The sequence below is a fragment of the Elgaria multicarinata genome, chromosome 3, assembly GCF_023053635.1.
Source record: "Elgaria multicarinata webbii isolate HBS135686 ecotype San Diego chromosome 3, rElgMul1.1.pri, whole genome shotgun sequence".
In the NCBI taxonomy this organism is placed as follows: Eukaryota; Metazoa; Chordata; class Lepidosauria; order Squamata; family Anguidae; genus Elgaria; species Elgaria multicarinata.
The window spans coordinates 51,949,925-51,965,003 of record NC_086173.1 but is presented as its reverse complement, the minus strand read 5'-3'; the positions used below and the strand labels follow the sequence as shown (position 1 = coordinate 51,965,003).

The 15,079-nt window shown below is 42.0% G+C and overlaps 1 protein-coding gene across 2 annotated transcripts in view; it reads left to right on the top strand.

Moving 5' to 3' along the window:
- Positions 1 to 4,957: 4,957 nt before the first annotated feature.
- The window catches only part of HID1 (HID1 domain containing), a 46,895-nt gene continuing 36,773 nt past the window's right edge, over positions 4,958 to 15,079 (top strand). For both annotated transcript variants that reach the window (XM_063120258.1, XM_063120259.1), the window contains exon 1: positions 4,958 to 5,085. In XM_063120258.1, the coding sequence (XP_062976328.1) occupies positions 5,020 to 5,085 (66 nt within the window). In that variant the 5' untranslated portion in view covers positions 4,958 to 5,019. The remainder of the gene's footprint in view (positions 5,086 to 15,079) is intronic.

Genomic DNA, 15,079 nt, shown 5'->3' with positions numbered 1-15,079 from the left:
CAGATTTTAATCATACAACACTAATGTTTTTGAGACAGTGAAAAAAAGCAAGCCCCAAATATTGAAGGAGGCCCCCCACATGTTAAAGTAAACAGGAAAAGAAAAGAAAAATAACAAGCACAGTTTGAAGCTAGGGAAGATTAGTAGGTCAAGTTATAGGTCTGCCCCTTTCCCTCTTCTGTGGGACAGTTCCATCTAAGGGGGATGGAGTGGACAGACTTTTCCCTTTGGGGGCTAAAGGGGTGGACTATGGCAGGGGCTGTGTCTATGGGTTCCAGCAAGTATGCCTTCACTCTGGAGGGGCAGGCACAATGTGTCCGACTGTGACAGCTGTGCAAGTTTGCTTGAAAGCTTCTGTATCAACCTAAAGGCAGTTCCAACCCATGTAAATATGGGCCCATTTGCTAGTATTGGCTAAACTAGGAATGCAGTTGCAAGAGGGAATTACACTCTGACCTCTGCTATGGACCAGAGGAACAAGGGCCAGGGGAGGTTACACCTCTCCCTCCTAGCAAGGGAAAGACTAGCCTGGCCCTTACCAGATGTAAATGCTTGTTTATAGTTCAGTACATCCTTATGGCATTGTCAAACTGATCTCCTTCCTCTGTTTTCTTTCTACTCTTCCCTTGAGTGTCTTGCCTGTTTTTGTTTGTAAGCCTGAGGACAAGGCCTGCATCTTATTTTAGATTAACAGGAACTGCTTTGGAAGACAATATTTGTCTGAAAGTCAAGATTAAGATATTATTAAATAAACAAGATATCTTTGCAAATCATGTTAGGCAGACCTTATTCATTTCCAGTGTGATTGTATGATTACCTTTTTGTAAGAGAATTATGATATGGAGTCCTCTGAGAACAATATTCCACCTCTTGCAGTTGTTTAGGTAGTAAATTATATTCTGAGATCTGACTTTCACTTTCTTTTCATTCCCTCATTTGGGCAACAGATTTAAAGGGACAGTTTGCACATCTCAGAAGCAAATTGTGAATTAATTAATCCATGAATTGCTGGGATATGAGCCACTTCCATTTTCTGTATACAAGGTTGCGTGCTTGTCATCTGAAGCCGGATACTGTAGGTTTCTTATGGGCTTTGGGGGGTTAACTCTGGGTTATTTAACCCATAAAAACAGGACTCTCCATGTTCAGGCAACATGCTTACAACCTACATTTGGGGTGATCATTAGGTAATTTACAGAAAGATAAAATGGCTCCCATCAGTACATACTCCCCCAAATCAAGGGTTAAATAACCCACAATTTCTCATTGTGACATGTGAATAACCCACAATTTAAATAACTCATGATTTGCTGCTATGATATGTAAACTGGGTGATTGGCAATTCTGAACATGATACTAGTTAGACATACTCACTTTAACCGAGGTTCCCCCCACTCAAGTTAAAGAGATCCACATTCATGTATGAAGATTGTAATGTTATAAAAGACATTTGTGCAGCTATTGCCACATCCCCTTTTATATAACTGAAGAAGCAATCCTGAACCTCATTCGCCCCCCTCCCCCATCAAATAATTTGCCTAGAGATCCCTGAAAGAGATTAGACTGGAGCTCTAACAGAATTCTTTGCAGGAAGACACCCATTTGCTTATCCAGACAGATCTTACTTATTTTGATAAGAAAATACACTATATGCTGCAATTAATTTCCCTTTTGAAATATCAAACTGCAATTTCAAAATATGAATTTTGAAGCAATCCAACTGTGAATAAGAGAACTGCTAATAAATTATATAGCATTATGAAAGTTCACATGTTTTACAATTCTTATTACATTTCTCTTCCCAAGAAATTGGGAAGGTCATTGTTATTTAACTGATAACAGTTAACTGAGGCAGATCATTGTTATTTAACTGATGGAGGAAAGAGAGAGGCTGAAAGATAGTCACATGTTAGAGACAACACACTAGCAGAGGAGGTCTTGAATCAGACCTAACTTTCTAAATATTGGACTACACTAGCTCAAAGTAGGCTTTAGAATTTAGCCTTCATGAATTCCTGATAGATAGTTGTGATCCATACTATGCAATCTGTGCAAAACCTCCTTTATGTCAACAAGGCATATCAAGTATGTTTCAGTGGATTTCCTTCCAAAATTGGGTGCTTATTTTCATTCTCATGGTATTTTCACACATGAGGTTTAGACCAGGATTTACTTACATCAATTTCAAATGCACATATGAAATCCACATTTGCTGGAATGTGCATTTGCTATTCAAATTTGCCGTTTTGCATTCTATCCTGCATTAACAGCATTTGAACATAGCATGAGATAGGTTCATGGGTGCTTCGAAAGAAAGCATGTAAAAGCAGTGTTTCTCAAAGCATAATACAATGGAGAGAAATTAGAATATTTCTGGTTTAAGTATATATTGGACAAAAAGCTCGCTCATTCTTCTGTAGAATCTCTACTAATCAATACATGAAGGATTTTCATGAATAATGCTGTTTGAAAAACATGGGCATATAGAAACAGGAGGGATAGCTTATGTAAAATGATGTGGTAGGCAAAAGCAAGACATCTCAAGGAAGAAGGAGCTGCAATAGAGATAAGTCCAAACCTAAAAGGGTTAGAAGTAAGAGTTGAGAGGTAATCCTTGTGGGTTATAAAATGCTTTGCATTTTAAATCTCACAGAGGGAAGAGACACTTGGAGAGGCAATTTGGAGAATGAAAACAGTAGGCAATTAAAAGTAAAGGCCTCACCTGCTGCTTCTCTGCTCCTGATCATACTCAATGAGAAGAAGGCTGCTGCATAATAGATAATAAATATATGTAATATAAGTGGTGAGTATACAGAAGGTGGAATATGAATGCTAAAAATGGAAAGGAAGAGAAATTAAGAGAGGATTGTGGAAACAGAAAGGAGAAATGTCATGTTTCATATATACACGATCATGCTATTTTACTATAGGAAAAGTTGAGTAACTACCACACTTGGTTCTATACTCTCACAGCACAATCTTACGCATATTTACTCAGAAGTAAGTCCCACTGAGTTCAATGGAGCTTACTCCCAGGTAGGAGTGTATAGGATTGCTGCTATAAGTCACTAATATGGATTCAAATTTCTTAACCCCTCATAGATACATTAAAAGAGGAGAAATAAATCCATCCTTTAGGGCGCAATCCTATGCATGTCTAGATAGAAAAAAAGGCCTAAAACTCCCAGCATTCCCCAGCCAGGCTAGGGAATGCTGGGAATTGTAGGACAATTCTTTCTGTCTAAACACTTATTTTTATTTAGTTACATTTCTATACTGCCCAACAACACTCTTAACCACTTTTTAAACCATTCTAATTAGGAGTATAAAAGGACAACAGTGTGTCTTAAGGTAGAAGGAACATGTTTAAGCAATTCCCTATTAAATGTAGGGTTGTTGTGGGGTAAAGGGGATGGGGTGGGGATATACAATATAAATTGGAATGTAGGAAGCCCTCACCAACGGAAGTGAGGTGGGTAGCTCCTAAGAAGAGGGCCTTTTCTGCTGTGGCACCCTGGTTGTGGAATGAGCTTCTCAACAAGGCCTGCATGGTACCTACATTGTGCTTTTTTTGGTGCCAGGTACAGACTTTTTTGTTTTTCCAGGCATTTTAGTTTTTCAGTTTGTTTAAAATCTGATGCTTTATTTTAAATTTAAATGTTTGCACTGCTGTGAGGTTATATTTGGCTATTCTTTTTATTTTAAAACTTTGATATTGTATTTTATCCTCTTGTCACCTGAATTTTATAGTTTTAATTGTTGTGAACAGCCCAGAGGACTTTGGCTATTGGGCGGTATACAATTGTAATAAATAACATAAATTATAAAATAAGCTGCCTTACAAGCAGTCAGACCATTGGTCCACTTAGCTCAGATTTATCCACTGACTGGCAAACATTTTCTGGAATTTCCCAGCCCCATCTGGAAGTGCTAGGGATTGATCTTGGGGCCTTTTACATGCATAATATGCTTCATGTGAATGTTATCAAACTATATGTGTGCATTTTTAATTTTGCAGACCACCAGGTGCACACTACCTGAAGACAGAGTAAATGGGCACCATTTTGTTATTATTTTGCCATAGGTGCCAAAAATGTCTTTGGCCAGCACTGCCACTAAAAATTTAGAAGGGAAGGGAGCATGGGCAAGATGTCTTTACTTTAGAGTTATCTTCCTCCAGTAGACTAAAAACACAACTACAAATGGACAATTAATATGTACAAGACAAAAGGAAGGGCATATGTAGGATTCTGAATATTTTCTTGGGATAATTGAGAAGAGGGGCTGCACTGCTTTGTGCACTTACCTGGGAATAAGCCCCATTGAAAAAGGTGGAAGAGGGACTGATTACATAGGTTCCAGCTGTAAAAAGGTGTGATAGAACTAGTAGGAAAAAATATGAGGGGTGTGAGCGGAAAAATGAAGACACAGCACTGAACGCTAAGAGGGCTGGGTGGGACTTAAGCGGTGTGGGAGGTTGCACGCTTCTAATCCGGAGCAGTAAGGTCTAAGTGTCGAATAGCCTTTGGCAGTGTGGAAGATGGAGGGACGAGGACGATGGGAGAGAGAGGATGACGTGGGAAAGGATGCGGGCATGGGTGGGATTTATGACCAGGCACGTCTGGGGACTAGAGAGGCGATGTCATGATGGGAGAGGAGGCGGGCTTGTGGCTGTGCCTGCCCTTGATAGGGGAAAAGGCAGCTTTCATGCGGCCGGAGGGAAAGGTGAGGAGGAGCCGCGGCTCTGACGAGGGAAGGCGGGATCAGGGCCAGCATCAGCTGTCTGACAAAGCGGGGGGAGGGGGGGGAGCAGCCAGCCAGCTAGCTAGCTAACTAACTGCTCCAGGGAGCAGGTGAATGAAGCAGCCGGCAGGGATGGAGCCCGTCGCGTCAGGGAGAGGAGGTGGGGAGAAGGAGGGGTATTAGCGGTGACGGGCGGCGGGGGAGGAGACGGCCAGGTCTGGCCCGCCGCAGGGAGGGACCGCGGGCGAGCCGGGAGCCGGATCCAGGCGCGGGAGGATGGGGAACGCCGACTCCAAGCTCAACTTCAGGAAGGCGGTGATCCAGCTCACCACCAAGACCCAGGTAAGGCCGGGGATGAGGGGAGCAGCCCCTGCGCTGGGCCCTTCTTCTCACTGGGGTTGGCGGGGGGAAAGGGACCCTGGCAGGCGGTGGCGGGAGAAGCTTCGGGCTGTTCCTCCTCAGGCCGGCGAGGAGGGCGTCTGGCTTCGAGGAAGACGAGGCGTGTGGAGGGAGGGGGCTTCGGAAAAGGCCTTGCGAGGGGCGGGCTATGTGAGGGTACCGGCCGTGGTGGCTTTCGGAGAGAGGGCTGTTGTGCTTGGGCAGTGGGCATTGGACTGGGGAGCAGCTGTGGGGCTGAGGTTTGGCCGGGTCAATCCCCCTCCACCCCGTTTAGTTTCGGGGAAGGGGACCCCTAGATGAAAGCTCATCGAGTCCCTCCCCCCCCGTCGTGGGGGCATTGTAGCGACTCTCTGAGGTGAACTCAACATCCTAAGGCTCTAGATGGGGAAGGGCTTTATGTGGTACAGTCGTCTTATTTCTCAGGCCTCTGGGAGTTGGCTGCTGTATCCACAGGCAATGCTGGGCTGCAAACCCTTTGCCTGGCTGCAGCCATGGCTCTATTATATTGCTCTATTATCGCCACAGTCCCACATGCTTTAGACTTGGCCTCCAGTATGACACCCCTTTTAAAAACTGGCAGTGGGCACAAATCCATATGTAAAATCTTTCTCGAATTTGGGTATAGGCTGGCAGAGGTGAGCTGCATCATAGCCTTTGGGATTTGGGCCTAACAAACAGAAAAGGCCTGGTGGGAGCAGGAGGCGTGACAAGAACAGTATGGAGTAATGGGAGTGAAGAAGCTGGGCAGCCTAAAATGGGATGAAAGGAAATCTGCATGTGGCCAGACCTGAATGAGAAAGGATACATTCTGATAATACAGTGCAGGGAGGTCTGATGGAAGACATCCCCACCCCATGACAATATTCAGCAACCACTGAAGTAAAAATAAGTGTGAGTAAGATCGAGGTTCAAATCCTTACCTTTCTACAAGTTGTACCATTCTTTTCTGACATGTATCTATTTTCGTTGATTCCAACCCTTAGGATATGCTTATATTTTATCCATGATGGGTAATCCTTTCTTTTACCGTTTCTGGGAAGTAGCACAAGGCCTTTGGCTAATGGGTTCTTGTGTTTCGTCTACTTGCACTTAAATTTTAAGTCAGGTGCATGGGTACAGAAATGTTGTCATGAAGAGACACTCTAAAGTAATAACTGGTAGCCTACAGGCAAGTGGAGTAACTGAATACTGGAAAGTGCAACAGCTGTTGCAACTTTCGAAACCTCCCACAGACCAGAGACAGCCTGGTTTGCCTGGAGTGGTGCTTATTGACAGAAGAAGAGGAAGGGCTGTAGTGCCGGGAAAACAGGTGAACACTATAGTCAAGGGAAGATTCTTTGAAGTTGGAAAATGCCTTCAGCAAAAGTATGCTCTTTGCTTTGTAAGAAGCTTGAGATCGGAATCTAGAGTTTGTAGGTCTAATATAAGGGTATTAATCTTGTTGCCAAAATGCAACAGCTGGTGATTTATTTATTTTTACAGTTCACAAAAGCATGGGCCTAGTAACCATAGTTAGAGACAGGTATGGTGTGGGAATGTAGACAGGCTGTAAAAAATCTCTCCATTAGTTGGCACATACCAGTGCAGATTAGGATTGTCAGTATAAATTTCCTTCTACTTGAGTTGGCAAATCAAAATCTATGGAGTTGCTGTAGAACAAAAGGTCATAGTTTTCTACAAATTATAATATTCAATCATTTTTATCATTAGCCACTTTGAGAAGACTGTTGTATTAAACAGCAGCTAAGAAATAAGTTAACTAAATAAATATGCTTTGTACTATAAATGCATATTTATCTATTTAATGTTTTAAAAGGCACCCCTCATACTTTAAAGCTTATAGTGAGATGAGTGCTTTTTAAAATAAGGGCCATTTGGGAATTTTGATTGAGATGAGTGATTATTGTATGATTAATAAGTCATTGATTTTATGGGATGTGTCTTGACAGTAATCCTATGAGTAATTCTTTTAGTTATGTTGGAAGCTATAGTGTTAAGGCATTTAACAGATAAAGATATCCCTAGGTTTAGGAAGCTGGTCGATGTCTGTAGAATTAAATTCTTTGTTTTCCCTTGTGTACAATATGCTCTTTCACCCCTCATGCTCCCCACTAATAGATCATTTTGAAACATTGAATTTAGCCACTGCTGGAGACAAGGCTGCAAAAGTGGTAGACCATTCCACTGAACTCATAGAACAAGTCCTGTTTCCTAGTGTTTTTACCTGCTAAGATGCCTCTGAGATAGATCCACACATTTTCAAATAATCTCTGCAGGAGAATCCGTTCTGTTACCTAAGGGTGACTAAGTGAAACTAAACCATTCTGATCAGCAATCTGGCTGGGAAAGACTGCTTGTAGCAGAATAGTGATATTTTCTGCTGAAATGGGTTTGTGATAGCTGTGTAATGAAAGGAGGGATGAATAAACATTCAGCATCAGATATGTACAATCTTGTGATACTAGTGGCTCTGATTCCCCCCCCCGATCTCCCCCCCCTGCCTTGATGGCCGCAGTGCTCCTGTGGAGCGCTGCACCCCGTCCTCCACTTTCCCCGGCTACTCGTGAGTAATTGCAGTAGCCAGGAGAAGTCAGAGGCTGCAGGAAATACCGGGCCAAGGGAGGGTTACCCGTGCCTGTGCCCAGGATCCCCTGTGCGTCATCTGGATGCACAGGGGTGAGCCCGGGGCTCGCACCGGGCTAAGGCATGGTCTAGCAAAGGCCATACTGTTTGACTATTAAAGCTTGAGCTTTGAACTTGCTTTGAATTTTCAAAATTTTCTGCATGTCTATACTGCTCCAGATTAAAACAAAAATGAGCAAAATCAGTCTATTTATTTATTTATTTATTACATTTCTATACCACCCAATAGCCGGAGCTCTCTGGGTGGTTCACAGTCTAGTCTATCTCTAGTAATAAGCTTCACAGTACTGTATTCTTATATATGATGAGGAACAAGCTGTCTATTTCCATTGGTTCTTTTTCTCCAGGCGCCTCTGAAAGAGAAGAGCAAGGCTAATAAGGGCATCATTTTAAATTAGTAAGAGATTCTGCAATCCTCACATTCCTTGTTCCTTCACCAAATAAGAATTGGGGTTTTAAAATCTGTGAGAGATCTTGGGTTTCATTTGAATTTTGGAAAAAGATCTGAGAGGCAAGAAAATGGAAAAATCAAGTTGTTAATGGAGCTTTAATAGGAAGACCTTTGCTGTGTTTTTGTTTTAGCGGTAGTGTAATTTTCTGCATTATGTCCTTAACCTGGCAAATATAAAAAAGTTTGTATATAGTTTATAGATTGGCTTTTACAGCCAGCCAATCTACTGAAAAGTAAGCTCCACTAAGCCCAGTTGGTCTTATTCCCAGGTAAGTGATTGTAGGATTGCAATATTAATATAAAATATCTTCTCTGGTTTCACAGTCTGTCCTGGTGCACAGCATGGAAATAGGAGTCAGCTTATTTTGGTTTGTTGACCTTAAGTCCATTCTTTTAAAAGTGAACATAGTATGTTCCTGGCTTGGTATGTTAAAAGCCTGAGGAAGTTGGGCTATGAGGAAAAGTGGATGGGTGGAGAAGGTGGAACACCCATATTTGCATACTTGAGGAGGGCTCTACTTGTAGGTGCGGTAGGCATGATTACGTTTTCTTTTAGCCGGTCACTGAAAGATTTGTGTTAAGATCTTCCACCAGTCCTGCAAATTACATTCTGTAAGTAACATTTCAGTGTTACTGTTTTATGTAATTATAAGAAAAAGGCAAACCCTTCATATCTGACAGGGACAGATGTGTTCTAACACTGTTGGTTTTTATTGTTGTACTAAAATGAAATCATATCACATGTGTCTCTTTTTATACTGACTGTCAGATGTTTTCATCAGATATAATAGGGGCTATACACCACTCTTATGTTTGTGCAAGCATGGCTCCTAATATTTCAAATTTAATTTTGTTAGTCAGGCTGCAAATTTAAACTCACTCGCAAATAACACTGATACTGGCTGGATTTTTGAGCACATGTACAATTACTGTGAGTTGGCTTATGTTTTTATTTGGCAGTATGTATATTTGTGTGCAGACTCTTTATTTTTTGCACTGTGCTTTTCATGACAAAGATCTGAGAAGTGACTATTGTGAAAAACAATCAAGATCAAGACCACAGAATTTCAGGGTGTATGCTACCTGAATACTGGTGTCTACTATATTATTAATAACTAGGCCCCATGGTGCATATATTGCTCATTGCATTGTACAACCCTCTATGTATGTTCAGACAGAAAAATAGTCTACAACTTCCCCACCTTGGTTGGGGAATGCTGGGAGTTGTAGGACTTTTTTTCCCTGTCTAAACATATATAGGATTGCACCCTGATTTTTGTTTTTGGTCCTATCTGAATCCTTTCCCCAGAAAAAGGGATTCGGATTTCTCTTTCAGTCAATAATGTCCTCTTCCTAACCTGTGTAGCGGTGGGTAGAAGAACAAATGGAGGGCCATCCATTTTAGTTGTTAGAGCTCAGCAGTGCCACAAAATAAGTGGCACCTTAAGTATGAGAAGGAAAAGTGATTTGGGTTGCTAGGTTCAATTTGGGTTTTCTTGCTTGGCAACATTATGAAGAAGCTATCAAGCTAATTTGTAGTGGGGTTTTACTTTGCATGTACATCCCACTCTGGTAGTCTCAGGCAAACTAGCTATCAACATGCATAGGGTCCCCTCTTCTCTTTATACAGTTCTAGGTTACTTTCCTTACCAACCCCAAGGGATCTAGGAAGTTATTATTATTATTATTATTATTTATTTATATAGCACCATCAATGTACATGGTGCTGTACAGATAACACAGTAAATAGCAAGACCCTGCCGCATAGGCTTACAATCTAATAAGTTGTAGTAAACAATAAAGAGGGAAGGAGAATGCAAACAGGCACAGGGAAGTGTAAACAGGCACAGGGTAGGGCAAAACCAACAGTGTAAAGTCAGAACAAACTCAATATTTGAAGGCTATAGGGAAAAGAAAAGTTTTGAGCTGAGTCTTAAAAGCAGTGATTGAGTTTGTAGTTCTCAAGTGTTCTGGAAGAGCGTTCCAGGCGTAAGGGGCAGCAGAAGAAAAAGGACGAAGCCGAGTAAGGGAAGTGGAGGTCCTTGGGCAGGCGAGAAGCATGGCATCGGAGGAGCGGAGAGCCCGAGCGGGGCGATAGTGTGAGATGAGAGAGGAGAGATAGGCAGGAGCTAGGCAGTGAAGAGCTTTGAAGGTCAGTAGGAGAAGTTTATATTGGATTCTGAAGTGAATTGGAAGCCAATGAAGAGATTTCAGAAGTGGAGTGACATGGTCAGAGCGGCGGGCCAAGAAGATGATCTTAGCGGCAGAGTGGTGGACAGAGACCAGCGGACTGATGTGAGACGAAGGAAGGCCAGAGAGAAGAAGGTTGCAGTAGTCCAACCGAGAGATAACCAGTGCGTGAACGAGAGTCTTGGCAGAAGAGACAGACAAAAATGGTCGAATCCTGGCAATACAATATCTCTTAGCCTAGCCTATGCACAAGTTTATTTCAAATAATAAAAGCAAGGATTGGAACTGAGATTTGCCACATCCAAGCCCAACATTCTGCATTTTAAGCTACCAAATATGTGTAAATCCAGATAACTTTAATAACTGGGACAGTACTTTGTGGTATTTTCCTGTTTCAAAGGGGAGCCCTGTTCTCTTGTTTCTGCAGATGTATCCTGTTTCCTTAGGAAGCTTGCTCAGAGTTGTTGATTCTCTGGAAATTATCAAGGCAACTGGAATCCAAGTTGCCCCTTCTTTACTTTCTTTCATGTTAAAAGAGAAATGGATCGAATCCCCAAATCACTTGATAAAAACATTCACTTTCTGTAGGTGTAGGGTAGAAACTGCGGTGTTCTTTATCCTTCCCAGTGCCAGGATAGGTGAAATTGCCTGACAGCCAATTATTTAATTAAAACACCTACATCCTGTCTTTTCCCAAAGAATGGATTCAAAGCAGTTTATAAAGCAAAATATACAATATTTAAAAACATATACAACAAACAGCACTCTTTAGAAACAGCAGCCACAGGAGACCAATGTTAACATACTAAGTCAGAGAAGAAATGAAAATAATTCATGAAAAACAGCATCATAAACATGCAGAATTAAACAAGATAAACCAAAATGTGTGGGGGTGTTACCAGTTGCCTAAAACAATAAAGTGATATTGTCTGACAGATCTCATTTGGAAGGGTATTCTATAAGATGGATGCCACTACAGAAAAGGCTCTACTCCTAGTGGCTACCCATCAGGCTTCGTGAGATTGAAGAATCTAGAGTGAGACCTCCAAGGATGAACATGAAGGAACATATTGAAGAAGGTGGCCCTTAAGGTACCCCAGTTCCAAGCTTTAAATGTTAAAACTAGTACATTGAATTAAGCCTGGAAACAAATTGTCAACTAGTGCAGCTCAAGCAAAATGGGTGAAATATGTTCTGAATGCCTGCCTACAGTCAACACCCTGGCCACAGCATTTTCTATCAGTTGCTGTTTGTGAATGCTTTTCAAGGCCAGCCTCATGTAGAGCCCAGTACAGTAGTCCAATTTGAAGAGCATCCATAAGTTGGGAGTACTCTTTGACCTAGTACTGTTGTTATATGTACAAATGATGCAGGTGGCAAGGGGCGCCTTTTTCCAGCTCCATATGGTTTGTCAACTATAGTTCTTCCTGGTGAAGTTGGATACCAGGAAGAACTATAGTTGACAAACCATATGGAGCTGGAAAAAGGCGCCGCTTGCCACCTCCATCATTTGTACATGTAACAACAGTACTAGGTCAAAGAGTACTCCCAAATTGTTTATGCTCTTTTATGCAGAATACAAGCCCATGAAAAACAGGCTGCAGATGGTCCATCCACTAACATGACTTCAGTTCCGTCTGATTAATTTTCACCTTGTTCTGATACAGTGACTCAGAATTTCTACTGCTTCCCTAGGATTAAATGAAAATGAGGCATAAAGCAGGGTATCATCTGTATATTGATGACTCCTTAGCCCAAATCTGTGGATGACCTCATCCAGCAGTTTTATGTAGGTTTGAACAGCATGAGGGACAAGATGGAATCCTGCAGAATCCCATAGTCCTCTGGCCCAATGGAAAAAACAGTACTCACCCAGTGCCACGTTCTGGGTTCTTCCTCCAGAAATGAGCAGAAACAACCCAACACAGTGTCCTCAATCCCCATCTCCCTGAGATGACACAGAAGGTTACCATGGTCAATGGTACCAAATGCTAAGAATACCAAGAAAACCAGCAATGTTACAGTCCCCCTCCCAGGAATCCACTTGGGCAAGCAAGGCAGTTTCCATTCTGAAATCAAGCCAAAAGTGAGACTAGAAGGCATCTAGAAAATCAGTTTCATGCAGAGCCTTCTGGAGCTGTATTGCCACCACTTGTTCACTTACCTTGCCCCCAAAAGGGTGTGCTTGAAACTGGTTGGCATTGTTCAAGTCACAGAGGTCGAAATGTTTTTGTTTTTTTCTAGCAGAAGTCATACCACCAACTCCTTCAGTACCCTAGATCTGTAGCCCTCTCTAAGAGAAGCATGACCTCATTTGAATGGCCAATTCCAGAAAGTGGTGCTGGGGATTATTGCTCTGTGACATGGCACGTAGGCCATCGGATTCCACAGGGCTCTATTTTATCCCCTATGCTGTTCAACATTTACATGAAGCTGCTGGGAGATGTTATCTGGAGATGTGGACTGAGATGTCATCAATATGCAGATGACACCCAGATCTACCTTTCCTTTTCAGCAAACCCAGGAGAGGCAGTGGCTGTTCTGAATCAGTGACTGAATCAGTGACTGGGCATGGTAATGGACTGGATGAGCGCCAACAAACTGAGACTCAATCCAGCCAAGACGGAGGTATTGTTAGCGGGTGGTTCATTTGTCCAGCGAGGTGATGTTCAACTTGTTCTGGAGGGTGTTGCACTCCCACTAAAGCATCACGTTCGTAGTTTGGGGGTGCTCTTGGATCCAGAACTATACACTTGAGGTGTAGGTGGACTCAGTGGCAAAGAGCACTTTTATCAGCTTAGGTTGCGCCCAACTACACCCTTAGCTGGACAGAGATAGCCTAGCTACAGTTATCCATGCTCTGATAACCTCTCGTCTGGATTAATGCAATGCGTTAAACATGGGTCTGCCTTTGAAAACAGTCCAGAAACTTCACCTGGTACAAAACAGGGCAGCACATTTGTTAACGGACTGGCCAACGAGATCACATCACATGAATCCTTTTCCAACTTCACTGGCTGCCAGTCCAGGCCTAATTCAGAGTGCTGGTACTAACATTCAGAGTCCAAATGGCTTGGGACCAGGTCATCTGAAGGAATGCCTCTTCCCATATGTGTCTGCCTGGACCCCAAGATCATCCTCAGGGGTCCTTCTCCATGAGCCCCTGCTAAAGGAAGTGAGGCTGGTGGCTACTTGGAGGAGGGCTTTCTCTGTTGTGGCACCCTGGCTGTGGAATGAGCTCCCTAGAGAGGTTTACCTGGCACCTACATTATACTCTTTTCGACGCTAGGTGAAGACCTTTTTATTTTCTCAGTATTTTAACAGTTTATCATCTTAATTTTTTAACTTTGCTATTTTAAATCTGTATTAATCTCTGCATTGCTGCTCAGTTTTATTCTGGTTGTGCTTTTATATTGTACTTTTATATTGTGTTTCATACTTTGAATAGTTCTCATGGTTTTAATTTTTGTGAATCGCCCAGAGAGCTTCAGCTATTGGGCGGTATAGCAGTGAAATAAATAAATAAATAAATTTGTAGTGGCCTGGCTTGTTGGGACATTACATCTTGTTTGTGGTGGTTGTGTGGCAAATCTGTCTTTGTGCCTGGGTGTATAGCACAGAATGCATTTTCATTTCATAACTGGTCCAAGGCTTTTCACTAAGAATCTTGCCTTAAACATGCTCATGATATCCAAAGGATAACTTAGAAAAGTTTATTACTATAGAAGTCAAAAGGTTTTGTGCAATGCAAAAGTTGCTATCCTCTTCAGTAAGTCTGTCCAATGTAAAGTACTTCTGAATAATGTGGGTCTTCTCCATGAAGCTTTTAATTGTTTTTAGAAATAATGCATTGGGTCATCTTTTGAATCCATCTACACGTTGTGGGTTTGCCTCAGGATCATGTTGAAAAGAGTTTTATAAAGGTCTAGTAACTAGTATTTTTGTCAAGGAAATAGATGTACCAGAGTTATGCACTCCAGTTATGTTAATAATATTCATTCTAGATAGTGGTTACTCTTTTCAAATCAATAGCCATTTCCACTCATAAACTTCATCTAAAAAGACTTTGTTAGATGCTTCTGAATGTCATTCTATGTGCATTCTTGGATTGCTGTATGGCTGGGCACATGACCTATCAAAATACCTGAGTCTTGGTTGTTTTGCTGCCACAAATATGCTTTCCTGCTGAATTTATCTGAAATGGCTGCCCCTTTTTCTCCCTTCCTGCTGAGAGGAATTAAATGAAGCCTTGCTGTGTTGCCTATTGGCTAACCGTGCAAATATTTTCTGTATTAAAGCAGCCACCTGTGACTAAGTGCCTACTTTCACAGGATTTAAAGGGGGCAATGTAGATGGCTGTAAGGACGGTGGCAGAGAAGTTTTTGGCATTAGTCTCTCACAGGAATATAAAACCACTACAAAACAAACCTGCTCTACCAGTTTATGCTTTGCTTGCCTGCGTTTGCTTTCATGTGTTAGTGACACATCACCTATTCCCAGATAAGGTGGTGTTCCTTCGTTGCAATTATTAATAAAGCATGGTAGAACCATCTCTTGCTTTCTAAACCATCCTTTTAACAATGCATTCATTGGATGTCTGCTATAAAGCCAGAAAACTGTAAGCCAGGAAATAGGTTTAGGTTAAACAAACAT